Consider the following 20,528-nt stretch of genomic DNA (forward strand, 5'->3'; position numbering starts at 1 on the left):
TGAGAGTGTGTGAGAGTGTGTGAGAGTGTGTGAGAGTGAGTGAGACTGTAATACATTGTCCATTTAGTGAATAGAGAGGGTAGGGCATGTTCTGAATGGAATTCCTTTGGAAGTCTGTCGTCTGATAATACACTATATGACCAAAAGTATGTGGACACCTGCTCTTCGAACTTCATTCTAAAATCATGGGAATTCATTTGGAGTTGATCCCTGCTTTGCTCCTATATCAGCCTCCACTCTTCTGGGAAGGCTTTCCACTAGATGTTGGAACATTGCTGCTATAACAGCCTCCACTCTTCTGGGAAGGCTTTCCACTAGATGTTGGAACATTGCTGCTATAATAGCCTCCACTCTTCTGGGAAGGCTTTCCACTAGATGTTGGAACATTGCTGCTATAACAGCCTCCACTCTTCTGGGAAGGCTTTCCACTAGATGTTGGAACATTGCTGCTATAACAGCCTCCACTCTTATGGGAAGGCTTTCCACTAGATGTTGGAACATTTCTGCTGGGACTTGCTTCCATTCAGCCATGAGTATTAGTGAGGTCGGGCACTGATGTAGGCGATTGGGCCTTCCAATTCATCACAAAGGTGTTCGATGGGGTTGAGGTCAGGGCTCTGTGGAGGCCAGTCAAGTTTTCCCACACCGATCTCGACAAACCATTTCTGTATGAACCTCGCTTTGTGCACGGGGACATTGTCATGATGAAACAGGAAAGGGCCTTCCCCAAACTTTTGCTACAAAGTTGGAAGCACATAATCATCTAGGATGTCATTGTATGCTGTCACGTTAAGATTTCCCTTCAATGGAACTAAGGGGCCCAAACCATGAAAAACAGCCACAGACTATTATTCCTCATCCACCAAACTTTACAGTTGCCATTATGCATTGGGGCAGGTAGCGTTCTCCTAGCATCCGCCATACCCAGATTGGTCTGTCGGACTGCCGACGATGGTGAAGTGTGATTCATCGCTCCAGATAATGTGTTTCCACTGCTCCAGAGTCCGATGGCTGCGAGCTCTACACCACTCCAGCCAACACTTGGCATTGTGCATGGTGATCTTAGGCTTGTGTGCACATATGTTGTTGTACTCTGAGCTAGGCGGAGCATAACAGATCTGGAGGTATCAAACGATGCAATACCACCCTCCTTTCAAACAGAGGAATCATAATATACCTCCAATGACCAGGGGTGGGCAATTCCAGTCCTCGAGGGCCTGATTAGTGTCACAGTTTTGCTCCATTCCCAGCTAACACACCTGACTCCAATAATCACCTGATCGTGATCTTCAGTTTAGAATGCAATTTGATTAAACAGCTGTGCTTGCTAGGGATGGGGGGGGGGGTGACACTAATCAGGCTCTCGGGGACTGGAGTTGCCCACCTCTACCTTAGGGGAATAGAGACAGGCCTTCGAGGGGCTATTGTCTCCTACGATGATGATTATAACGATGCTTCATCCAGACCTGAAGCCACATTATGGCTGGCTGTAGTCTAGCTGCTGGCACATTGTGCCAATAGGTTAATATTAGCTTGACCTCACTGTCATACACACACTTCCTGGCATGGAAGGTGACCCTATAGGCTTCTCTCTATGGTGTGCGCCTGACATAGGGACCCGGGAATCACTTCTCGTAAATGAATGGACCTACTAACGTATCACAATCAGCATGACCTGATTCCAAGGGGCTTTTTAGGAGATTTTAGATTTTTGTTTATTTTCTGGGTTTTTCAGCGGTTTAGACGGTACAATGATTCTCTACACTACACATTGCTTATTTTATCACATAAACTAAAATTAGGCATACTATTTAGAGATTTTAGCAACCAGGAAATGGCAGAGGGATTTCTGCGTAGGGCAACTTTAACTGGAGCCTGTTGGTCATAGTGCACTAACTTGATGTGAATCATCTGTAGAGCGCGGCCATATGAACAGACAAACACAGAGGAGCTGTCACCTCAATCCAGCCCCCCCCCAAACAAATATATGCAAAATGCCACAGACGAATTATGGATCAAACATTTCGAAGGGAAACTATGAGATCTCGTTGCACATCAAAAGGAGGCGGTTGCAGTGTTTCCCCTAGGATATTTTTCAGCAGAACCGGTTTATTTAAATAGAAATTGCAGTGGTGGCGACAGCTCCAAAATGCTCAGGGGCATCACTGAGATGGCATAACACAAACTGTTACCGCACATGATGGGACATTACACAGATTAGGAGTCTCTCTTAATTAATAATCCTGTCTACCCTCAACCCAACCCACCCCCTCTGTCAGACCCTTAGATTAACACAGATGAGAAAAAAACCATTCACGCCTTGATCCTGCCTCTAGTATTACAGTGCCCGATATTGTGATGCAGCAAGCTAGCAGGTGGTTTGTTGTAAGGGTGACCATGTTGAATGTGAAAAAGGGAAGATAAGTGTTTTTAGAACTGTTTTATTCACTATGGACTAGAAGTGATTCTTCCTCTGATAGCACAAATTCCACCCAAATCAAAGACAATAACTTCAAAAGGAGACATCTTTTTAATCTCTTCCTTCTACTTTGAATCTGGCAACACCAGACTTTTTTAATAACACCTGGCAATAGAACACTAGAACAACAGGCAATAGAACACTAGAACAACAGGCAATAGAACACTAGAACAATAGGCAATAGAACACTAGAACAATAGGCAATAGAACACTAGAACAACAGGCAATAGAACACTAGAACAACAGGCAATATAACACTAGAACAATAGGCAATAGAACACTAGAACAATAGGCAATAGAACACTAGAACAACAGGCAATAGAACACTAGAACAACAGGCAATAGAACACTAGAACAACAGGCAATAGAACACTAGAACAACAGGCAATAGAACACTAGAACAATAGGTGAATGCACCAATTTGTAAGTCGCTCTGGATAAGAGCGTCTGCTAAATGACTTAAATGTAATGTAAATGTAACAATAGGCAATAGAACACTAGAACAATAGGCAATAGAACAATAGAACAATAGGCAATAGAACACTAGAACAACAGGCAATAGAACACTAGAACAACAGGCAATAGAACACTAGAACAATAGGCAATAGAACACTAGAACAACAGGCAATAGAACACTAGAACAATAGGCAATAGAACACTGACTGGAGTCTGTGTCTGACTGGAGCCTGTGTCTGACTGGAGTCTGTGTCTGACTGGAGTCTGTGTCTGACTGGAGTCTGTGTCTGACTGGAGCCTGTGTCTGACTGGAGCCTGTGTCTGACTGGAGTCTGTGGCTGACTGGAGTCTGTGTCTGTCTGGAGCCCGTGTCTGACTGGAGTCTGTGTCGGGAAGCAATCACTCCATCACCTCCAGGGGCCTAATCGTTTCATTGGAGGAGTGTTTGTTTAACACTGCCCCTACCAAGAGGCCCAAATCCCCACCCCCCTCAGCCCCTAGACCCCCTCCCTCTTGTTGAGGGAGTGGGGGGGTGGGTCGTGCGCCAAGAGGTTTTGACAGGTGCGTCTGGACCACCACAGGAGCTACAACAGGAGCAGTCCCTTTCTAAAACTAGGGGAAGTCACACAGTCTACATGGACTGGGCTCTGACTGCTCCCCCCCCCCCCCCCCACACACACACACACACAAACTCTTTCATCATAATACACACATGCACGCACAAAAGAGAGCAAGCATGCATGCAAGCACAAGTTCCTCGGCGTACACATTGCTGACAATCTGAAATGGTCCACCCACACAGACAGTGTGGTGAAGAAGGAGCAGCAGCGCCTCTTCAACCTCAGGAGGCTGAAAAAATGTGGCTTGGCCTCAAAGACATTCAGAAGGCGAGGTCAGTACAGGTGCATCAGAGATGGGACTGAGAGACTGAAAAACAGCTTCTATCTCAAGGCCATCAGAATGTTAAATAGCCATCACTAGCCGGCTACCACCCGGTCACTCAACCCTGCACCTTAGAGGCTGCTTCCCTATACACACTACCGTTCAAAAGTTTGGGGTCACATAGAAATGTTCTTGTTTCTGAAAGAAAAGCATTTTTTTCCCTCCATTAAAATAACATCAATTTGATGAGAAATACAGTGTAGACATTGGTACGGCCAGCATCCAAGAGTCGCCTCTTCACTGTTGACGTTGAGACTAATTTAATGAAGCTGCCAGTTGAGGACCAGTGAGGCATCTGTTTCTCAAACTAGACACTCTAATGTACTTGTCCTCCTGCTCAGTTGTGCACCGGGGCCTCCCACTCCTTTTTCTATTCTGGTTAGAGACAGTTTGCTCTGTTCTGTGAAGGGAGTAGTACACAGTGTTGTATGAGATCTTCAGTTTCTTGGCAATTTCTCACATGGAATAGCCTTCATTTCTCAGAACAAGAATAGACTGACGAGTTTCAGAAGAAAGGTCTTTGTTTCTGGCCATTTTGAGCCTGTAATCGAACCCACAAATGTTGATGCTCCAGATACTCAACTAGTCTAAAGAAGGCCAGTTGTATTGCTTCTTAAATCAGAAACACAGTTTTCAGCGGTGCTAACATAATTGCAAAAGGGTTTTCTAATGATCAATTAGCCTTTTAAAATTATAAACTTGGATTAGCTAACACAACGTGCCATTGGAACACAGGAGTGATGGTTACGGATAATGGCCCTCTGTACACCTATGTAGATATTCCATTAAAAATCTGCCGTTTCCAGCTACAATAGTCATTTACAACATTGACAATGTCTACACTGTATTTCTGATCCATTTGATGTTATTTTAATGGCCAAAAAAATGTGCTTTTCTTTCAAAAACCAGGACATTTCTAAGTAACCGCAAACTTCTGAACGATAGTGTACATGGACATGGAATGACTGGTCAATTTAATAATGGAACACTGGCCACTTTAATCATGTTTACATACTGTATTACTAACTTCATATGTACAGTATGTACTGTATTCTACATTGCTCGTCTTAATATTTAGATATTTCTAAATTCCATTATTTTACTTTTAGGTGTGTGTATTGTTGTTAATTCTTAGATATTACTGCACTGTTGGAGCTAGGAACATAAGCATTTCACTACACCCGCAATAACATCTGCTAAATATGTGTGACCAATATAACATCTGATTTGATATCTCTTTCTCTCCCTCTCTATCCCCGACATGCTTTCTCCTATGTTCCCTCTTCTCTCTTTCTCTCCCTCTCTATCCCCGACATGCTTTCTCCTATGTTCCCTCTTCTCTCTTTCTCTCCCTCTCTATCCCCGACATGCTTTCTCCTATGTTCCCTCTTCTCTCTTTCTCTCCCTCTCTATCCCCGACATGCTTTCTCCTACGTTCCCTCTCTCTTTCTCTCCCTCATCACATATTTTCTGTCCTTCACTCTATTTCTCTCAACATGTCTACTTTTCTCTCTCACCCCCCCCCAAAGTGTCATGTCATCATATTGCAGGACGACAGACTCTTTGTCAGGGTTGTGGAGGGTTAGTGTGAGCCAGCATGTCTGTGCTCTTACCACTCTACAGACCGTGGAGGTCTACAGACCGTAGAGGTCTACAGACTGGGGACAAGGCCAGTGTTGTGCTACAGACCGTAGAGGTCTACAGACTGGGGACAAGGCCAGTGTTGTGCTACAACCCCCAGATCTGTGTCCTTAATTCAATAAATGAATCTGGAGGAGAGAAAAGGTTATATGTGTTCATGGATATTTTGCATAGAGCCTAACGTGTGTTCTGGACATGTGACTCCGGTCGATAGACTACGTAGTTCACTCAACTCCAACCCCCCAACACACACACACACACACACACACACACACACACACACACACACACACACACACACACACACACACACACACACACACACACACACACACACACACACACACACACACACACACACACAGCACTGTTGAGGGAAGTATATAGAGATGGAGCCACACCCAGTGTTGTGAGATGGGGAAATCCTATATTTTATAGTAACAGTGTGGAGACAGCAGGGTGTCAGTGACAACAGTTTCATGGCTGCAGTGCAAGAGTGGGGGTACAAGTGTGTGTGTGTGTGCGCGTGTGCGTGCGTGTGTGCGTGCGTGCGTGCGTGTGGTTATCGTTGTCATGCAGCCAAACACTGACATCAACACTGACTTTCAGAAAGCCAAGAAAGAGTTGATGCAAGAGATACAATCCGTCGCTCGTATACAACTAGTATACAACTGATATACAACTAATATACAACTAGTATACAACTAATATACAACTAATATACAACTAATATACAACTAATATACAACTAGTATACAACTAATATACAACTAATATACAACTAGTATACAACTAATATACAACTAATATACAACTAATATACAACTAGTATACAACTAATATACAACTAATATACAACTAGTATACAACTAGTATACAACTAGTATACAACTAATATACAACTAATATACAACTAATATACAACTAATATACAACTAATATACGACTAATGTACGACTAGTGTACGACTAGTGTACGACTAGTGTACGACTAGTGTACGACTAGTGTACGACTAGTGTACGACTAGTGTACGACTAGTATACGACTAGTATACGACTAATATACGACTAGTATACAACTAGTATACAACTAATATACAACTAATATACAACTAATATACAACTAATATACAACTAGTATACAACTAGTATACAACTAATATACAACTAATATACAACTAGTATACAACTAGTATACAACTAATATACAACTAATATACAACTAATGTACGACTAATATACGACTAGTATACGACTAGTGTACGACTAGTGTACGACTAGTATACGACTAGTATACGACTAATATACAACTAATATACAACTAATATACAACTAGTATACAACTAGTATACAACTAGTATACAACGTGTGTACATGTGTGCAGAAACACTTCAGGTTGTGCATTCAATTCAGGTTAAAGGTTGACACCTTGCATGGTCACACTATAGCGTATCCTCCTGTCTTGTACACTCTCTGCCTCAAACACGCATTCAAAGAAACACAACACCCACACACCTCCTCCCATCCATTGCACCACATCTTTAACACTGGTGTAAACGGGTCCATCTTTCATCACCCTCAAGCTCAGCTTCCTCTCTGAAGCAGGGGATGCAGGTAGCCTAGTGGTTAGAGTGTAGGGGCGGCAGGTAGCCTAGTGGTTAGAGTGTAGAGGCGGCAGGTAGCCTAGTGGTTAGAGTGTAGGGGCGGCAGGTAGCCTAGTGGTTAGAGTGTAGAGGCGGCAGGTAGCCTAGTGGTTAGAGTGTAGGGGCGGCAGGTAGCCTAGTGGTTAGAGTGTAGAGGCGGCAGGTAGCCTAGTGGTTAGAGTGTAGAGGCGGCAGGTAGCCTAGTGGTTAGAGTGTAGGGGCGGCAGGTAGCCTAGTGGTTAGAGTGTAGGGGCGGCAGGTAGCCTAGTGGTTAGAGTGTAGGGGCGGCAGGTAGCCTAGTGGTTAGAGTGTAGGGGCGGCAGGTAGCCTAGTGGTTAGAGTGTAGGGGCGGCAGGTAGCCTAGTGGTTAGAGTGTAGGGGCGGCAGGTAGCCTAGTGGTTAGAGTGTAGGGGCGGCAGGTAGCCTAGTGGTTAGAGTGTAGGGGCGGCAGGTAGCCTAGTGGTTAGAGTATAGGGGCGGCAGGTAGCCTAGTGGTTAGAGTGTAGGGGCGGCAGGTAGCCTAGTGGTTAGAGTGTAGGGGCGGCAGGTAGCCTAGTGGTTAGTGTGTAGGGGCGGCAGGTAGCCTAGTGGTTGGAGTGTAGGGGCGGCAGGTAGCCTAGAGGTTAGAGTGTAGGGGCGGCAGGTAGCCTAGTGGTTAGAGTGTAGGGGCGGCAGGTAGCCTAGTGGTTAGAGTGTAGGGGCGGCAGGTAGCCTAGAGGTTAGAGTGTAGGGGCGGCAGGTAGCCTAGTGGTTAGAGTGTAGGGGCGGCAGGTAGCCTAGTGGTTAGAGTGTAGGGGCGGCAGGTAGCCTAGTGGTTAGAGTGTAGGGGCGGCAGGTAGCCTAGTGGTTAGAGTGTAGGGGCGGCAGGTAGCCTAGTGGTTAGAGTGTTGGGCCAGTAACCAAAAGTTTGCTGGATCGAATCCCGAGCTGACGAGGTAAAAATATATCGTTCTGCCCCTGAACAAAGCAGTTAACCCACTGTTCCCCGGTAGGCCGTCATTGTAAACAAGTATTTGTTCTTAACTGAATTGCCTAGTTAAATAAAAATGTAAAATCTGCATTGGCAATTTTATTTCATAAAGTCTGCTCTCAACTCAACAAGCACTCCTCCCATTGGTCATGTTATTTACTACAGGTAGCCTAGTGGTTAGAGGGTTGGGCCAGTAACCGAAAGGTTTCTGGATCGAATCCCCGAGCTGGAAAGGTACAAATCTGTCATTCAGCCAGCCCACTGTTTCCCAGGCGCAGCCCCCCGCGCCTCCTCTGTACAACCCCCTTTCCCTACTAGCTAAAGTCTGTTCTCAACTCAAAAAGCACTCCTCCTTCCACTACTTTCTTGTACAGTAATTAACCCACTTAAGGGGCATCTGGGACTACATACCATAATGCACAGCATACACTAACTGTAAGGAATGCCATGTCGGATCTACTACAGGTCTCACAGCCCGCCCTGCTGTAAACCTGTCCTGCTGTAAACCTGCCCTGCTGTAAACCTGCTGTAAACCTGCCCTGCTGTAAACCTGCTGTAAACCTGCCCTGCTGTAAACCTGTCCTGCTGTAAACATGCCCTGCTGTAAACATGCCCTGCTGTAAACCTGCCCTGCTGTAAACCTGCCTTGCTGTAAACCTGCCCTGCTGTAAACCTGCCCTGCTGTAAACCTGTCCTGCTGTAAACCTGCTGTAAACCTGTCCTGCTGTAAACCTGCCCTGCTGTAAACCTGCTGTAAACCTGTCCTGCTGTAAACCTGCCCTGCTGTAAACCTGCTGTAAACCTGTCCTGCTGTAAACCTGTCCTGCTGTAAACCTGTCCTGCTGTAAACCTGCCTTGCTGTAAAGCTGCCCTGCTGTAAACCTGTCCTGCTGTAAACCTGCCCTGCTGTAAACCTGCCCTGCTGTAAACCTGTCCTGCTGTAAACCTGCCCTGCTGTAAACCTGCCTTGCTGTAAACCTGTCCTGCTGTAAACCTGCTGTAAACCTGTCCTGCTGTAAACCTGCCCTGCTGTAAACCTGCCCTGCTGTAAACCTGTCCTGCTGTAAACCTGCCCTGCTGTAAACCTGCTGTAAACCTGTCCTGCTGTAAACCTGTCCTGCTGTAAACCTGCCTTGCTGTAAACCTGCCCTGCTGTAAACCTGTCCTGCTGTAAACCTGTCCTGCTGTAAACCTGCCCTGCTGTAAACCTGTCCTGCTGTAAACCTGCCCTGCTGTAAACCTGCCTTGCTGTAAACCTGCCCTGCTCTAAACCTGCCCTGCTGTAAACCTGCCTTGCTGTAAAACCTGCCCTGCTGTAAACCTGTCCTGCTGTAAACCTGCCTTGCTGTAAAACCTGCCCTGCTGTAAACCTGTCCTGCTGTAAACCCGTCACCTGTCTTGCTGTAAACTTGCCTTGCTGTAAACCCATCACCTATCCTGCTGTAAACCCGTCACCTGTCTTGCTGTAAACTTGCCCTGCTGTAAACCCGTCACCTGTCTTGCTGTAAACTTGCCCTGCTGTAAACCCGTCACCTGCCCTGCTGTAACTCTGCCACCTATCCTGCTGTAAACCTGCCCTGCTGTAACCCTGCCACCTATCCTGCTGTAAACCTGTCTTGCTGTAAACCTGCCACCCGTCTTGCTGTAAACCTGTCTTGCTGTGAACCTGTTTTACAATATTGTGTTTACATTTTTCTTGTTTCTTGAACCAGAAAAGTGAGATGTGAGTGAGATAAAAGCTTTTAACAGGCCTGTCTAAGGAAATCAGCTCCGAACACAAAATGTGTGTGGTAGTCATTTTGTGGCAATTTGACCTAACCCAACACTCTACTTTACTAACATACAGTAGAAGTGAAGGTTAGGTTGGATATTTGGGGGGATAGCAAGGCACACACCTACAAGTGTTTAGTTTATAGTCTACAAAGACCTTCATTACATGTGACTTGGTTTCATATGTGTCAATGTACACATGGTATAACTTTTCAGTTCAGCGTTTCCATAGCATACCTACCTAAGCTATTCTACACTGGTGAGTCTTGAGTTGGAGGAGGTAGATGACCTGCTACTGTATGTATGTATCCGTGTGTTGCAACTTGAGCTGCACTCTCCTTCATATCTGTCATGGCCGGCTTTTGTTCTCCCCTTCGGACACAGGACACAGCTTCACGATTCGGCCCCTGTACGTCCGGGGGTGTGCGGGGTGCAGGGACAGACGCGACCGGTCCTTAATGACCTACTATTACCATAAGCTGCCGATTTCCCCCATCCCTAGGGGCGAGCCAGCCCGAGTTCAATGTCCCATCTGTCGCAGAGCAAAAGGGGGAGAGTGGGGCTAGTCCTCTCTGGCCGTACGTGTTTTTATTTTTTTTCCTGAGCTAACTGCAAACTTCCAGACAGAGAGAGCACTGGGCGGAGAGAAACAGTTGCGTCTCGTTTTACAGCGAAGAGAGCGAAGGAGATACAGAAAAACAGTGAAGGGGACAGATTTTAAAGCGCAGTCTTCCCTCGGCGCACTTGCTTATACGACACGATTAGCTCTCTATATTATAGTTGATCTGCCAGCACCGTGGTGCAAAACTGCAGATGCAAGCATTCAAACAAGATCCGCTCTGTTTCTGAGCCGAACAGGGCATGCAGGCACAGGCAGTTTGACTAGCGAGAGTTTTGAAAGAGGAAGGAGGACGGAAGGAAGCAAAGAGGGAGGAGGAGGAGAAAAGAGCCGGAGAAAAGTTTGAAAGGATACGCGAGACCGGAGACGTTGCCGGTTGGTCACCGTGAAGAAAGGCTATTCAAAGCTGGTATCGCGGGGAAAATCTATCCTCGGATAAACATACGAGGGTCTGTCGTTGGCCGCTGCCGGGTGGGGAGAGGGATTGTATTGATATTCGGCAGCTGCCGGGAACGCGCCTGATTCCGTTTGCTGTTTGGGGAATAGATGCGCTGGGAAGCCACGATGCGGAGCGATCCCATTTTGTTCGCTTCCAGGGGTGAGTGTCTATTTTAACGTTATCATGCGCTTTGTTTCAGTGGCGCCAATAACTGGCCGCTGAAATTATTGATATGTATCTGAAAAATATATTTACAATCACCCCTTGATAGTCTGTTGGTTTTAAAATGGAACAGTTCAATAGGCAACACGCTCACTGGAAATGAAAAGCAGCATATAGGGGGAATTGATTATCTTGTCACGACAATGAATGGTTTATAACAATGTATATCCTAATAGTAACAATGCATTATTGTTTATCATTATCGTCCTGCATTGTAAAATGTCATTTCAGCTTTGCTACAATTAAGTCGTGTAATGATTACAGTTCTTTATACAGTTCTGTTTCTTCTCATAATTGAGACACGGAGAGACACACAGGGGGTTGCTGCGAGCTGGAGGCTGGAAAGACTGCTGGCCACCGCCGGCTCCTGAAAGTGTCGTTGGGATCATGGTTTTGTTGTCCATGGAATTACTTTTGCGACTGTAGTAGCCTAGCAGGTTGCAACCTGAGCCTTCCCCGTCCTTTACCCTCCCTCAAGCCAACTACTACTGATGAATACAGCCCTTACGGCGTCCAGGCAGTCCCGCAGGATAATCACTGGGTTATGCTCTAGCTGGGCGCAGCTGCCGCACACTGACTCTGGACGAAGTGACCGCTGACACATATTATCGAGGGAAGCGCACTTGGGGTGCTTTATTGGACATGCGTTTTACGGGCTCAGCGATTTCAGGGGCATTACCTTTGCTAGTGTACCACCAGTTAATTAGGGCAACATTCGTTTCTATAGCAGCCGTGGAATGGTTATGTTTATGTACCAGTCTTATTTGAAATCAAAGTTAGTGTCATATTAAGCTTGCTTTACACTAATCAAGCTATTTTTGTATCATATTACTTTACACACATTATTGCGGGGTGCTACTCAAAGGTTGCCATGGTGTTACAACTCATGTGTTACATAGGACCAGATACTTAAGGTCAACCAAGAGGTCATTTTAAGATTTTCCCCGAGGTCAATAACATAGTCCTGGTTTGACAACACCAAGTGGCTCCACATCTCCTGTTTGTCTGCAGGAGACTGTATCCTTACAATAACACAGCCTGGCTCCAGCGTTAGCCTCTTCCAGCCTACTTGGGTTGGCAGCTGCGCGGTATCAGGGAGCTCCGCGACGTATTCCGGCTTCACACGTGGTGGCGTTCCCGACAGGACTATTGTGTAGTAACGCTGGGATCTCAAATCCACGCCACGTGAGAATGTGACAAGTGTGTTTTTGGCTGGAGGGCTGGGACAGCTAGGGTGTTTTTAGGTTTTTGTATTGCGATCAGCCTACTCACCAGTGTGGGTACGAGCAGCAGGCAACTAGCTTGGCACTTAGAAATAAATACATTTCTTTCAGCAAGTCCCTGTTTATAAACCCTTACGAGGTGCCGTTTGAGAGCAATACGAATGGAGTGTTAATGTGTTTATTGCTGTTTATTATTGTAGTTTTCCCCTCGGTCGGAAACCCTCAGACGATGTGGCATTAATTTGCACCGCGTTGGGTGCCTGTGATGTGGGCATGGTGTCAGTGATTTAGCCCCCTTCGTTGGTTGGCCCATTTGGTTCTGGTTTTAGGGGAAAGGGATACCCCACCCAGCACCCCAATGATGATGGAATTTTAAAGGCTTTCACGTGTCAGAAAATCCATCGGGACCACCTTTCAACAGCAGGAAAACCCGATCCAACGATTAATTTATTTTTATAATCGCTCACCAAAGTCAATCATTGAACTTGCATTCAGTCACAGAGAGTTTAATTCCAACACTAATTGGAGACCTTTAGCCCCTCTCCCTCGCCTGTTAATAGCCTTATGCACATTGGTTTTCCAATGTGAGGATGAGCCATTATGTGACTGACCGCCTTGATTCAGATTTATATGAGACTTGTGTCATACAGTGTAACTGTCATTCAGTATGACTGTCATATGGTGTGGCCATCATATAGTGTAACTGTCATTCAGTATGACTGTCATATGGTGTGGCCATCATATAGTGTAACTGTCATTCAGTATGACTGTCATATGGTGTGGCCATCATATAGTGTAACTGTCATTCAGTATGACTGTCATATGGTGTGGCCATCATATAGTGTAACTGTCATTCAGTATGACTGTCATATGGTGTGGCCATCATATAGTGTAACTCTCATTCAGTATGACTGTCATATGGTGTGGCCATCATATAGTGTAACTGCGCCCTTATCCAATACAAATACAAGACCCTTTTATTTGGTGTAACATTGGCTTTGCATGGCCATCTGATATAATCTCCAAATGCACACAGTATGAGTCATTATAAAAGACTACTTCTGCCACTCTTTGGTAATATCCTCGGGGCAATAACGACTACAAGTGTTGTTGATCATTTCTCATTAACCTCTAGCCAGATGTAATAGGCTTAGCAGCCTACATAAAAGGATGAGCCGGTTAGCTAGTTAGTTTGTCTGTCTGGGGCAAAGATTTCAGATGAAGGTGGTCTGGATGGAGGATGGAACTACCCGAGTTACAGGGTTTAGGGTGGGTTCTGTCTCAGCCAAATGTGGGGTCGTGGATTTAGGGAGGGGCACAAGGGTGGCTTTTGGAATAAAAACAACGACATGGCTGACAATGGAAGTGATGGGAGAAGAAAGGGTGGTTGTGGTCTGTGTTTGGGTGGAGTCTAATGGGAATAAACACGTCAAAGACTGTCTGGTTAGGAGCTGTCAATCAAAGGGCAAGTGGCTTGAATCTTAATGTCACGGTAGATAACGTGGCATTGGGCCAATACATGGATGGCTCTATCTTTACTACAAACGTTAAGTATGAGATGGGAACCAGAATGGTAATCTCATCTGCCTCCTATCCTCTTTGGCTTTCTTTCTTTATTGGTTGAATGCAATTGGCTGGTGAATTTACAACAGTCCAGGATGGAATGCCATCCTTCCTGCACCACCAAGTCTCCTCCATCCTCTCTGCACCACCAAGTCTCCTCCATCCTCTCTGCACCACCAAGTCTCCTCCATCCTCTCTGCACCACCAAGTCTCCTCCATCCTCTCTGCACCACCAAGTATCCTCCATCCTCTCTGCACCACCAAGTATCCTCCATCCTCTCTGCACCACCAAGTCTCCTCCATCCTTCCATTCCTCCAAGAGAGATGAGTCCAACCGAAATCCAGAGCCTCTAACCACTATCCTCCTTTCCTTTCCTTACTCCATCCCCCTCTTTGTGGTTTGGTTTCAGATTGAGTGCTTTGTAATTATCCTCTTACACATAATGGAGGAGTTTCACTCTCTCTGTCTCTTTCTGTCTCTTGCTCCCCTACTTCCCTCTCTCTCCCCTCTTTCTGTTCCCCGTCTCTCTCTCTCTCTCTGAACTACAGAATCCAACTTCCCATCTCTCAGATGAGGTTTTGAGCAGTAGATCAGTCGATCAGTCTGACTCAGATGTTTGTGGTTTGGCCATAGAGATAGATAGAGGACTAATCTTTATCTGTGCTATTATAGCGTCTGTGACAGTATGCGCAGCGCCATTGAGGATACAACTCATAGGAATGCCCACTCAGTTGACTTATTTGACTACTTTAAAATGGCGGAAGCACGGTGGAGGGCCCTCAATGGCGCTGCCCATGCTAAAATAGCCTTCTGGCCACTAGAGGTCTCTATCATTCTCTATAGGTTTGGCACTGATGAGATGATATAAACCACGGTGATGTTCCCTTGTCATACCCTGTGGAACACAGACAGAGCCCTGGTAATTACAGACCACGATAGAGAACGCTCTCATCATACACTAACGCCTCCACTGTTCTTCTCATCTTACAGTACATGTGTATGCTTTCAGCGGAAAGGACTCAAAAGCAAGAGTGGTTTATTAAAGGTTTATTGCGTTTTTATGACCATGGTTTGATATGATGTTGAGCCTTTTGATTGTGGTGTTTGTGGCCTGCAGGCCCCGAATTTGGTTTTCAGAGTATATGTGCTTATTCATGTATAAATATGATGCAGAGCTGTCACGAGAGTCATGGTTGTTCTACCCATTTAAATCTGATTGCTGTGGAATATTGTAATCTACTGAAATAGTCCCCAGGTTAACTCTTCTGGGTCAAACAGGGGCCCCAGAGAGAGAGAGAGAGAGAGTTCCAGAGGCACAATGAAGGTGGCGTGTTTCCCCGCTCTGGACACCGCGAGATCGGGCTTCCTCTCTCTGAGCGTGGGTGTGGACTGCCTGGAGGAAATGTGCCGACTCAGACCCAGGAGTAAGGCACTCAGTTTACCCGGACCAAGGGAGGAAGGGAGAGAGGAAAGGAGGGAGGGAGAGAGAAAGGGAAGTGCCAACCCAATCCAAACAGACCAGGGCCCGGTTTCCCGATAGCGATGGAATTTAGCTTTACGAGTGTTTTAACAACGCCTCTTTCCTACAACGGCCGAAGATGTGTTTCCCAAAACACAAGGCAGAGAATGGTCGCTAAGTCCGTCGTTAGAGCATGTGTCGATACTGGGAGGATCGAAAGATGGGGAGCACTGCTCTCGGATCAGTTTCTCCATTCAAATATTTCCTCAACATTAGTATTATTTCACAGTACTGACGACAGATCAGCTTCTAGAGAGATATTAACACCTATGGCTGCAAATATGGAGGCTGCTTATTGTAATACTTACCCAATACAAATGCACAATACTACAGACTTGGCACATCATTGTGCATGTTAGGCGACACATTATGAAATATATTGAGACAAATTACAGACACTAACCAACAATGCACCTCAGCCACGCTCAAGGTCCTAAACGATATCATAACCATCATTGATAAAATATAATACTGTGCAGCTGTATTCATCGACCTGGCCAAGGCTTTCAACTCTGTCAATCACTGCATTCTTATCGGCAGACTCAACAGCATTGGTTTCTCAAATGACTGCCTCGCCTGATTCACCAACTACTTCTCAGATAGAGTTCAATGTGTCAAATCGGAGGGCCTGTTGTCTGGTCCTCTGACAGTCTCTATGGGGGTGCCACAGGGTTCAAATATATATGCCATTTAGCAGACGCTTTTATCCAAAGCGACTTACAGTCATGTGTGCATACATTCTACGTATGGGTGGTCCCGGGAATCGAACCCACTACCCTGGCGTTACAAGCGCCATGCTCTACCAACTGAGCTACAGAAGGACCAATCTCGAGCCGACTCTTTTCTCTGTATACATCAATGATGTTGCTCTTGCTGTTGGTGATACTCTGATCCACCTCTACGCAGACGACACCATTCTGTATACTCCTGGCCCTTCTTTGGACACTGTGTTAACAAACCTCCAGACGAGCTTCAATGCCATACAACTCTCCTTCCTTGGCCTCCAACTGCTCTTAAATGCAAGGAAAACTAAATGCATGCTCTTCAACCGATCGCTGCCCCTACCTGCCCGCCTGTCCAACATCACTACTCTGGACGGCTCTGACTTAGAATACGTGGATAACTTCAAATACCTAGGTGTCTGGTTAGACTGCAAACTCTCCTTCCAGACTCACATTAAGCATCTCCAATCCAAAATTAAATCTAGAATCGGCTTACTATTTCGCAACAAATCATCCTTCACTCATGCTGCCAAACATAAAACTGACTATCCTACCGATCCTTGACTTCGGCGATGTCATTTACAGAATAGCCTCCAACACTCTACTCAGCAAATTGGATGCAGTCTATCACAGTGCCATCTGTTTTGTCACCAAAGCCCCATATACTACCCACCACTGCGACCTTTACGCTCTCGTTGGCTGGCCCTCGCTTCATATTCGTCGCCAAACCCACTGGCTCCAGGTCATCTATAAGTCTTTGTTAGGTAAGCCCCGCCTTATCTCAGCTCACTGGTCATCATAGCAGCACCCACCCGTAGCACGCGCTCCAGCAGGTATATTTCACTGGTCACCCCCAAAGCCAATTCCTCTTTTGGCAGCCTTTCCTTCCAGTTCTCTGCTGCCAATGGCTGGAACGAACTGCAAAAATCACTGAAACTGGAGACTCATATCTCCCTCACATACTTTATGCATCAGTTGTCAGAGCAGCTCACACATCATTGCACCTGTACATAGCCCATCTGTAAATAGTCCACCCAACTACCTCATGCCCATATTGTTATTTATTTTGCACCCCAGTATCTATACTTGCACGTTCATCTTCTGCACATCTATCACTCCAGTGTTGAATTGCTAAATTGTAATTATTTTGCCACTATGCCCTATTTATTGCCTTAACTCCCTTATCTTATTTCATTTACACACACTGTATATAGACTTTGTTATTGTGTTATTGACTGTACGTTTGTTTATTCCATGTGTAACTCTGTGTTGTTGTATGTGTCACACTGCTTTGCTTTATCTTGGCCAGGTCACAGTTGTAAATGAGAACTTGTTCTCAACTTGCCTACCTGGTTAAATAAAGGTGTTCTCAACTAGCCTACCTGGTTAAATAAAGGTGTTCTCAACTAGCCTACCTGGTTAAATAAAGGTGTTCTCAACTAGCCTACCTGGATAAATAAAGGTGTTCTCAACTAGCCTACCTGGATAAAAAAAGGTGTTCTCAACTAGCCTACCTGGATAAATAAAGGTGTTCTCAACTAGCCTACCTGGATAAATAAAGGTGTTCTCAACTAGCCTACCTGGTTAAATAAAGGTGTTCTCAACTAGCCTACCTGGTTAAATAAAGGTGTTCTCAACTAGCCTACCTGGTTAAATAAAGGTGTTCTCAACTAGCCTACCTGGTTAAATAAAGGTGTTCTCAACTGGCCTACCTGGTTAAATAAAGGTGTTCTCAACTAGCCTACCTGGTTAAATAAAGGTGTTCTCAACTAGCCTACCTGGTTAAATAAAGGTGTTCTCAACTAGCCTACCTGGTTAAATAAAGGTGTTCTCAACTAGCCTACCTGGATAAATAAAGGTGTTCTCAACTAGCCTACCTGGTCAAATAAAGGTGTTCTCAACTAGCCTACCTGGATAAATAAAGGTGTTCTCAACTAGCCTACTTGGTTAAATAAAGGTGTTCTCAACTAGCCTACCTGGTTAAATAAAGGTGTTCTCAACTAGCCTACCTGGTTAAATAAAGGTGTTCTCAACTAGCCTACCTGGTTAAATAAAGGTGTTCTCAACTAGCCTACCTAGATAAATAAAGGTGTTCTCAACTAGCCTACCTGGTTAAATAAAGGTGTTCTCAACTAGCCTACCTGGTTAAATAAAGGTGTTCTCAACTAGCCTACCTGGTTAAATAAAGGTGTTCTCAACTAGCCTACCTGGTTAAATAAAGGTGTTCTCAACTAGCCTACCTGGTTAAATAAAGGTGAAAGAAAAACAAGTAGAAAACTCAATTGATGGACTGTCACATTTCTTTCAATATGATTGAAACAGGCCTACCGTTTTAGATTTTAATGCAGTCTTCTCGGGTTTTTCATTTAAAGCATATTTTTATAGCCTACATTGCGTGTTTTCGTATCAATTGCAAAGACACTGGTAACTTTTGTATTTCTAGTCAACTTTGTTCTGAATTTATCAGCGATAACAGAGATATGGATAAACCATGTGATTCTGTTTTGCGGGGATCTTCTGTGTATAAAGTTCTGCATCTAACGATGAACTTAGCTGATCTACGAGTGGCCTGGGGCACAGGTTATATTACGAGCGTTTTCAAGTGCAACGTTAAAAATGATGGTTTGGGAAGCAGCTTGGAGATTTAATGATGCTCCTGTGAAGGTTCTAACGATGAACTTAGCTGATCTACGAGTGGCCTGGGGCACAGGTTATATTACGAGCGTTTTCAAGTGCAACGTTAAAAATGATGGTTTGGGAAGCAGCTTGGAGATTTAATGATGCTCCTGTGAAGGTTCTAACGATGAACTTAGCTGATCTACGAGTGGCCTGGGGCACAGGTTGTTATATTACGAGCGTTTTCAAGTGCAACGTTAAAAATGATGGTTTGGGAAGCAGCTTGGAGATTTAATGATGCTCCTGTGAAGGTTCTAACGATGAACTTAGCTGATCTACGAGTGGCCTGGGGCACAGGTTATATTACGAGCGTTTTCAAGTGCAACGTTAAAAATGATGGTTTGGGAAGCAGCTTGGAGATTTAATGATGCTCCTGTGAAGGTTCTAACGATGAACTTAGCTGATCTACGAGTGGCCTGGGGCACAGGTTATATTACGAGCGTTTTCAAGTGCAACGTTAAAAATGATGGTTTGGGAAGCAGCTTGGAGATTTAATGATGCTCCTGTGAAGGTTCTAACGATGAACTTAGCTGATCTACGAGTGGCCTGGGGCACAGGTTATATTACGAGCGTTTTCAAGTGCAACGTTAAAAATGATGGTTTGGGAAGCAGCTTGGAGATTTAATGATGCTCCTGTGAAGGTTCTAACGATGAACTTAGCTGATCTACGAGTGGCCTGGGGCACAGGTTATATTACGAGCGTTTTCAAGTGCAACGTTAAAAATGATGGTTTGGGAAGCAGCTTGGAGATTTAATGATGCTCCTGTGAAGGTTCTAACGATGAACTTAGCTGATCTACGAGTGGCCTGGGGCACAGGTTATATTACGAGCGTTTTCAAGTGCAACGTTAAAAATGATGGTTTGGGAAGCAGCTTGGAGATTTAATGATGCTCCTGTGAAGGTTCTAACGATGAACTTAGCTGATCTACGAGTGGCCTGGGGCACAGGTTGTTATATTACGAGCGTTTTCAAGTGCAACGTTAAAAATGATGGTTTGGGAAGCAGCTTGGAGATTTAATGATGCTCCTGTGAAGGTTCTAACGATGAACTTAGCTGATCTCTACGAGTGGCCTGGGGCACAGGTTATTATATTACGAGCGTTTTCAAGTGCAACGTTAAAAATGATGGTTTGGGAAGCAGCTTGGAGATTTAATGATGCTCCTGTGAAGGTTCTAACGATGAACTTAGCTGATCTACGAGTGGCCTGGGGCACAGGTTGTTATATTACGAGCGTTTTCAAGTGCAACGTTAAAAATGATGGTTTGGGAAGCAGCTTGGAGATTTAATGATGCTCCTGTGAAGGTTCTAACGATGAACTTAGCTGATCTACGAGTGGCCTGGGGCACAGGTTGTTATATTACGAGCGTTTTCAAGTGCAACGTTAAAAATGATGGTTTGGGAAGCAGCTTGGAGATTTAATGATGCTCCTGTGAAGGTTCTAACGATGAACTTAGCTGATCTACGAGTGGCCTGGGGCACAGGTTGTTATATTACGAGCGTTTTCAAGTGCAACGTTAAAAATGATGGTTTGGGAAGCAGCTTGGAGATTTAATGATGCTCCTGTGAAGGTTCTAACGATGAACTTAGCTGATCTACGAGTGGCCTGGGGCACAGGTTGTTATATTACGAGCGTTTTCAAGTGCA

General features: G+C 45.1%; 2 protein-coding genes across 6 annotated transcripts in view; both read left to right on the plus strand.

Moving 5' to 3' along the window:
- Positions 1-20,528, plus strand: part of LOC124014474 (tripartite motif-containing protein 14-like) — a 435,501-nt gene that overhangs the window by 166,072 nt on the left and 248,901 nt on the right. The gene's annotated exons all lie outside the window — the stretch shown is intronic.
- Positions 1-20,528, plus strand: part of LOC124014469 (actin filament-associated protein 1-like) — a 133,599-nt gene that overhangs the window by 35,166 nt on the left and 77,905 nt on the right. For 4 of the 5 annotated variants that reach the window (XM_046329514.1, XM_046329518.1, XM_046329516.1 and 1 more), the window contains exon 1: positions 10,546-11,117. The exons of the other annotated variant lie outside the window; for it this stretch is intronic. In XM_046329514.1, the coding sequence (XP_046185470.1) occupies positions 11,066-11,117 (52 nt within the window). In that variant the 5' untranslated portion in view covers positions 10,546-11,065. Of the gene's footprint in view, positions 1-10,545; positions 11,118-20,528 lie in introns of those variants that run through there. 5 annotated transcript variants of the gene reach the window in all.

This window comes from Oncorhynchus gorbuscha, linkage group LG25 (assembly GCF_021184085.1).
Source record: "Oncorhynchus gorbuscha isolate QuinsamMale2020 ecotype Even-year linkage group LG25, OgorEven_v1.0, whole genome shotgun sequence".
NCBI lineage: Eukaryota > Metazoa > Chordata > Actinopteri > Salmoniformes > Salmonidae > Oncorhynchus > Oncorhynchus gorbuscha.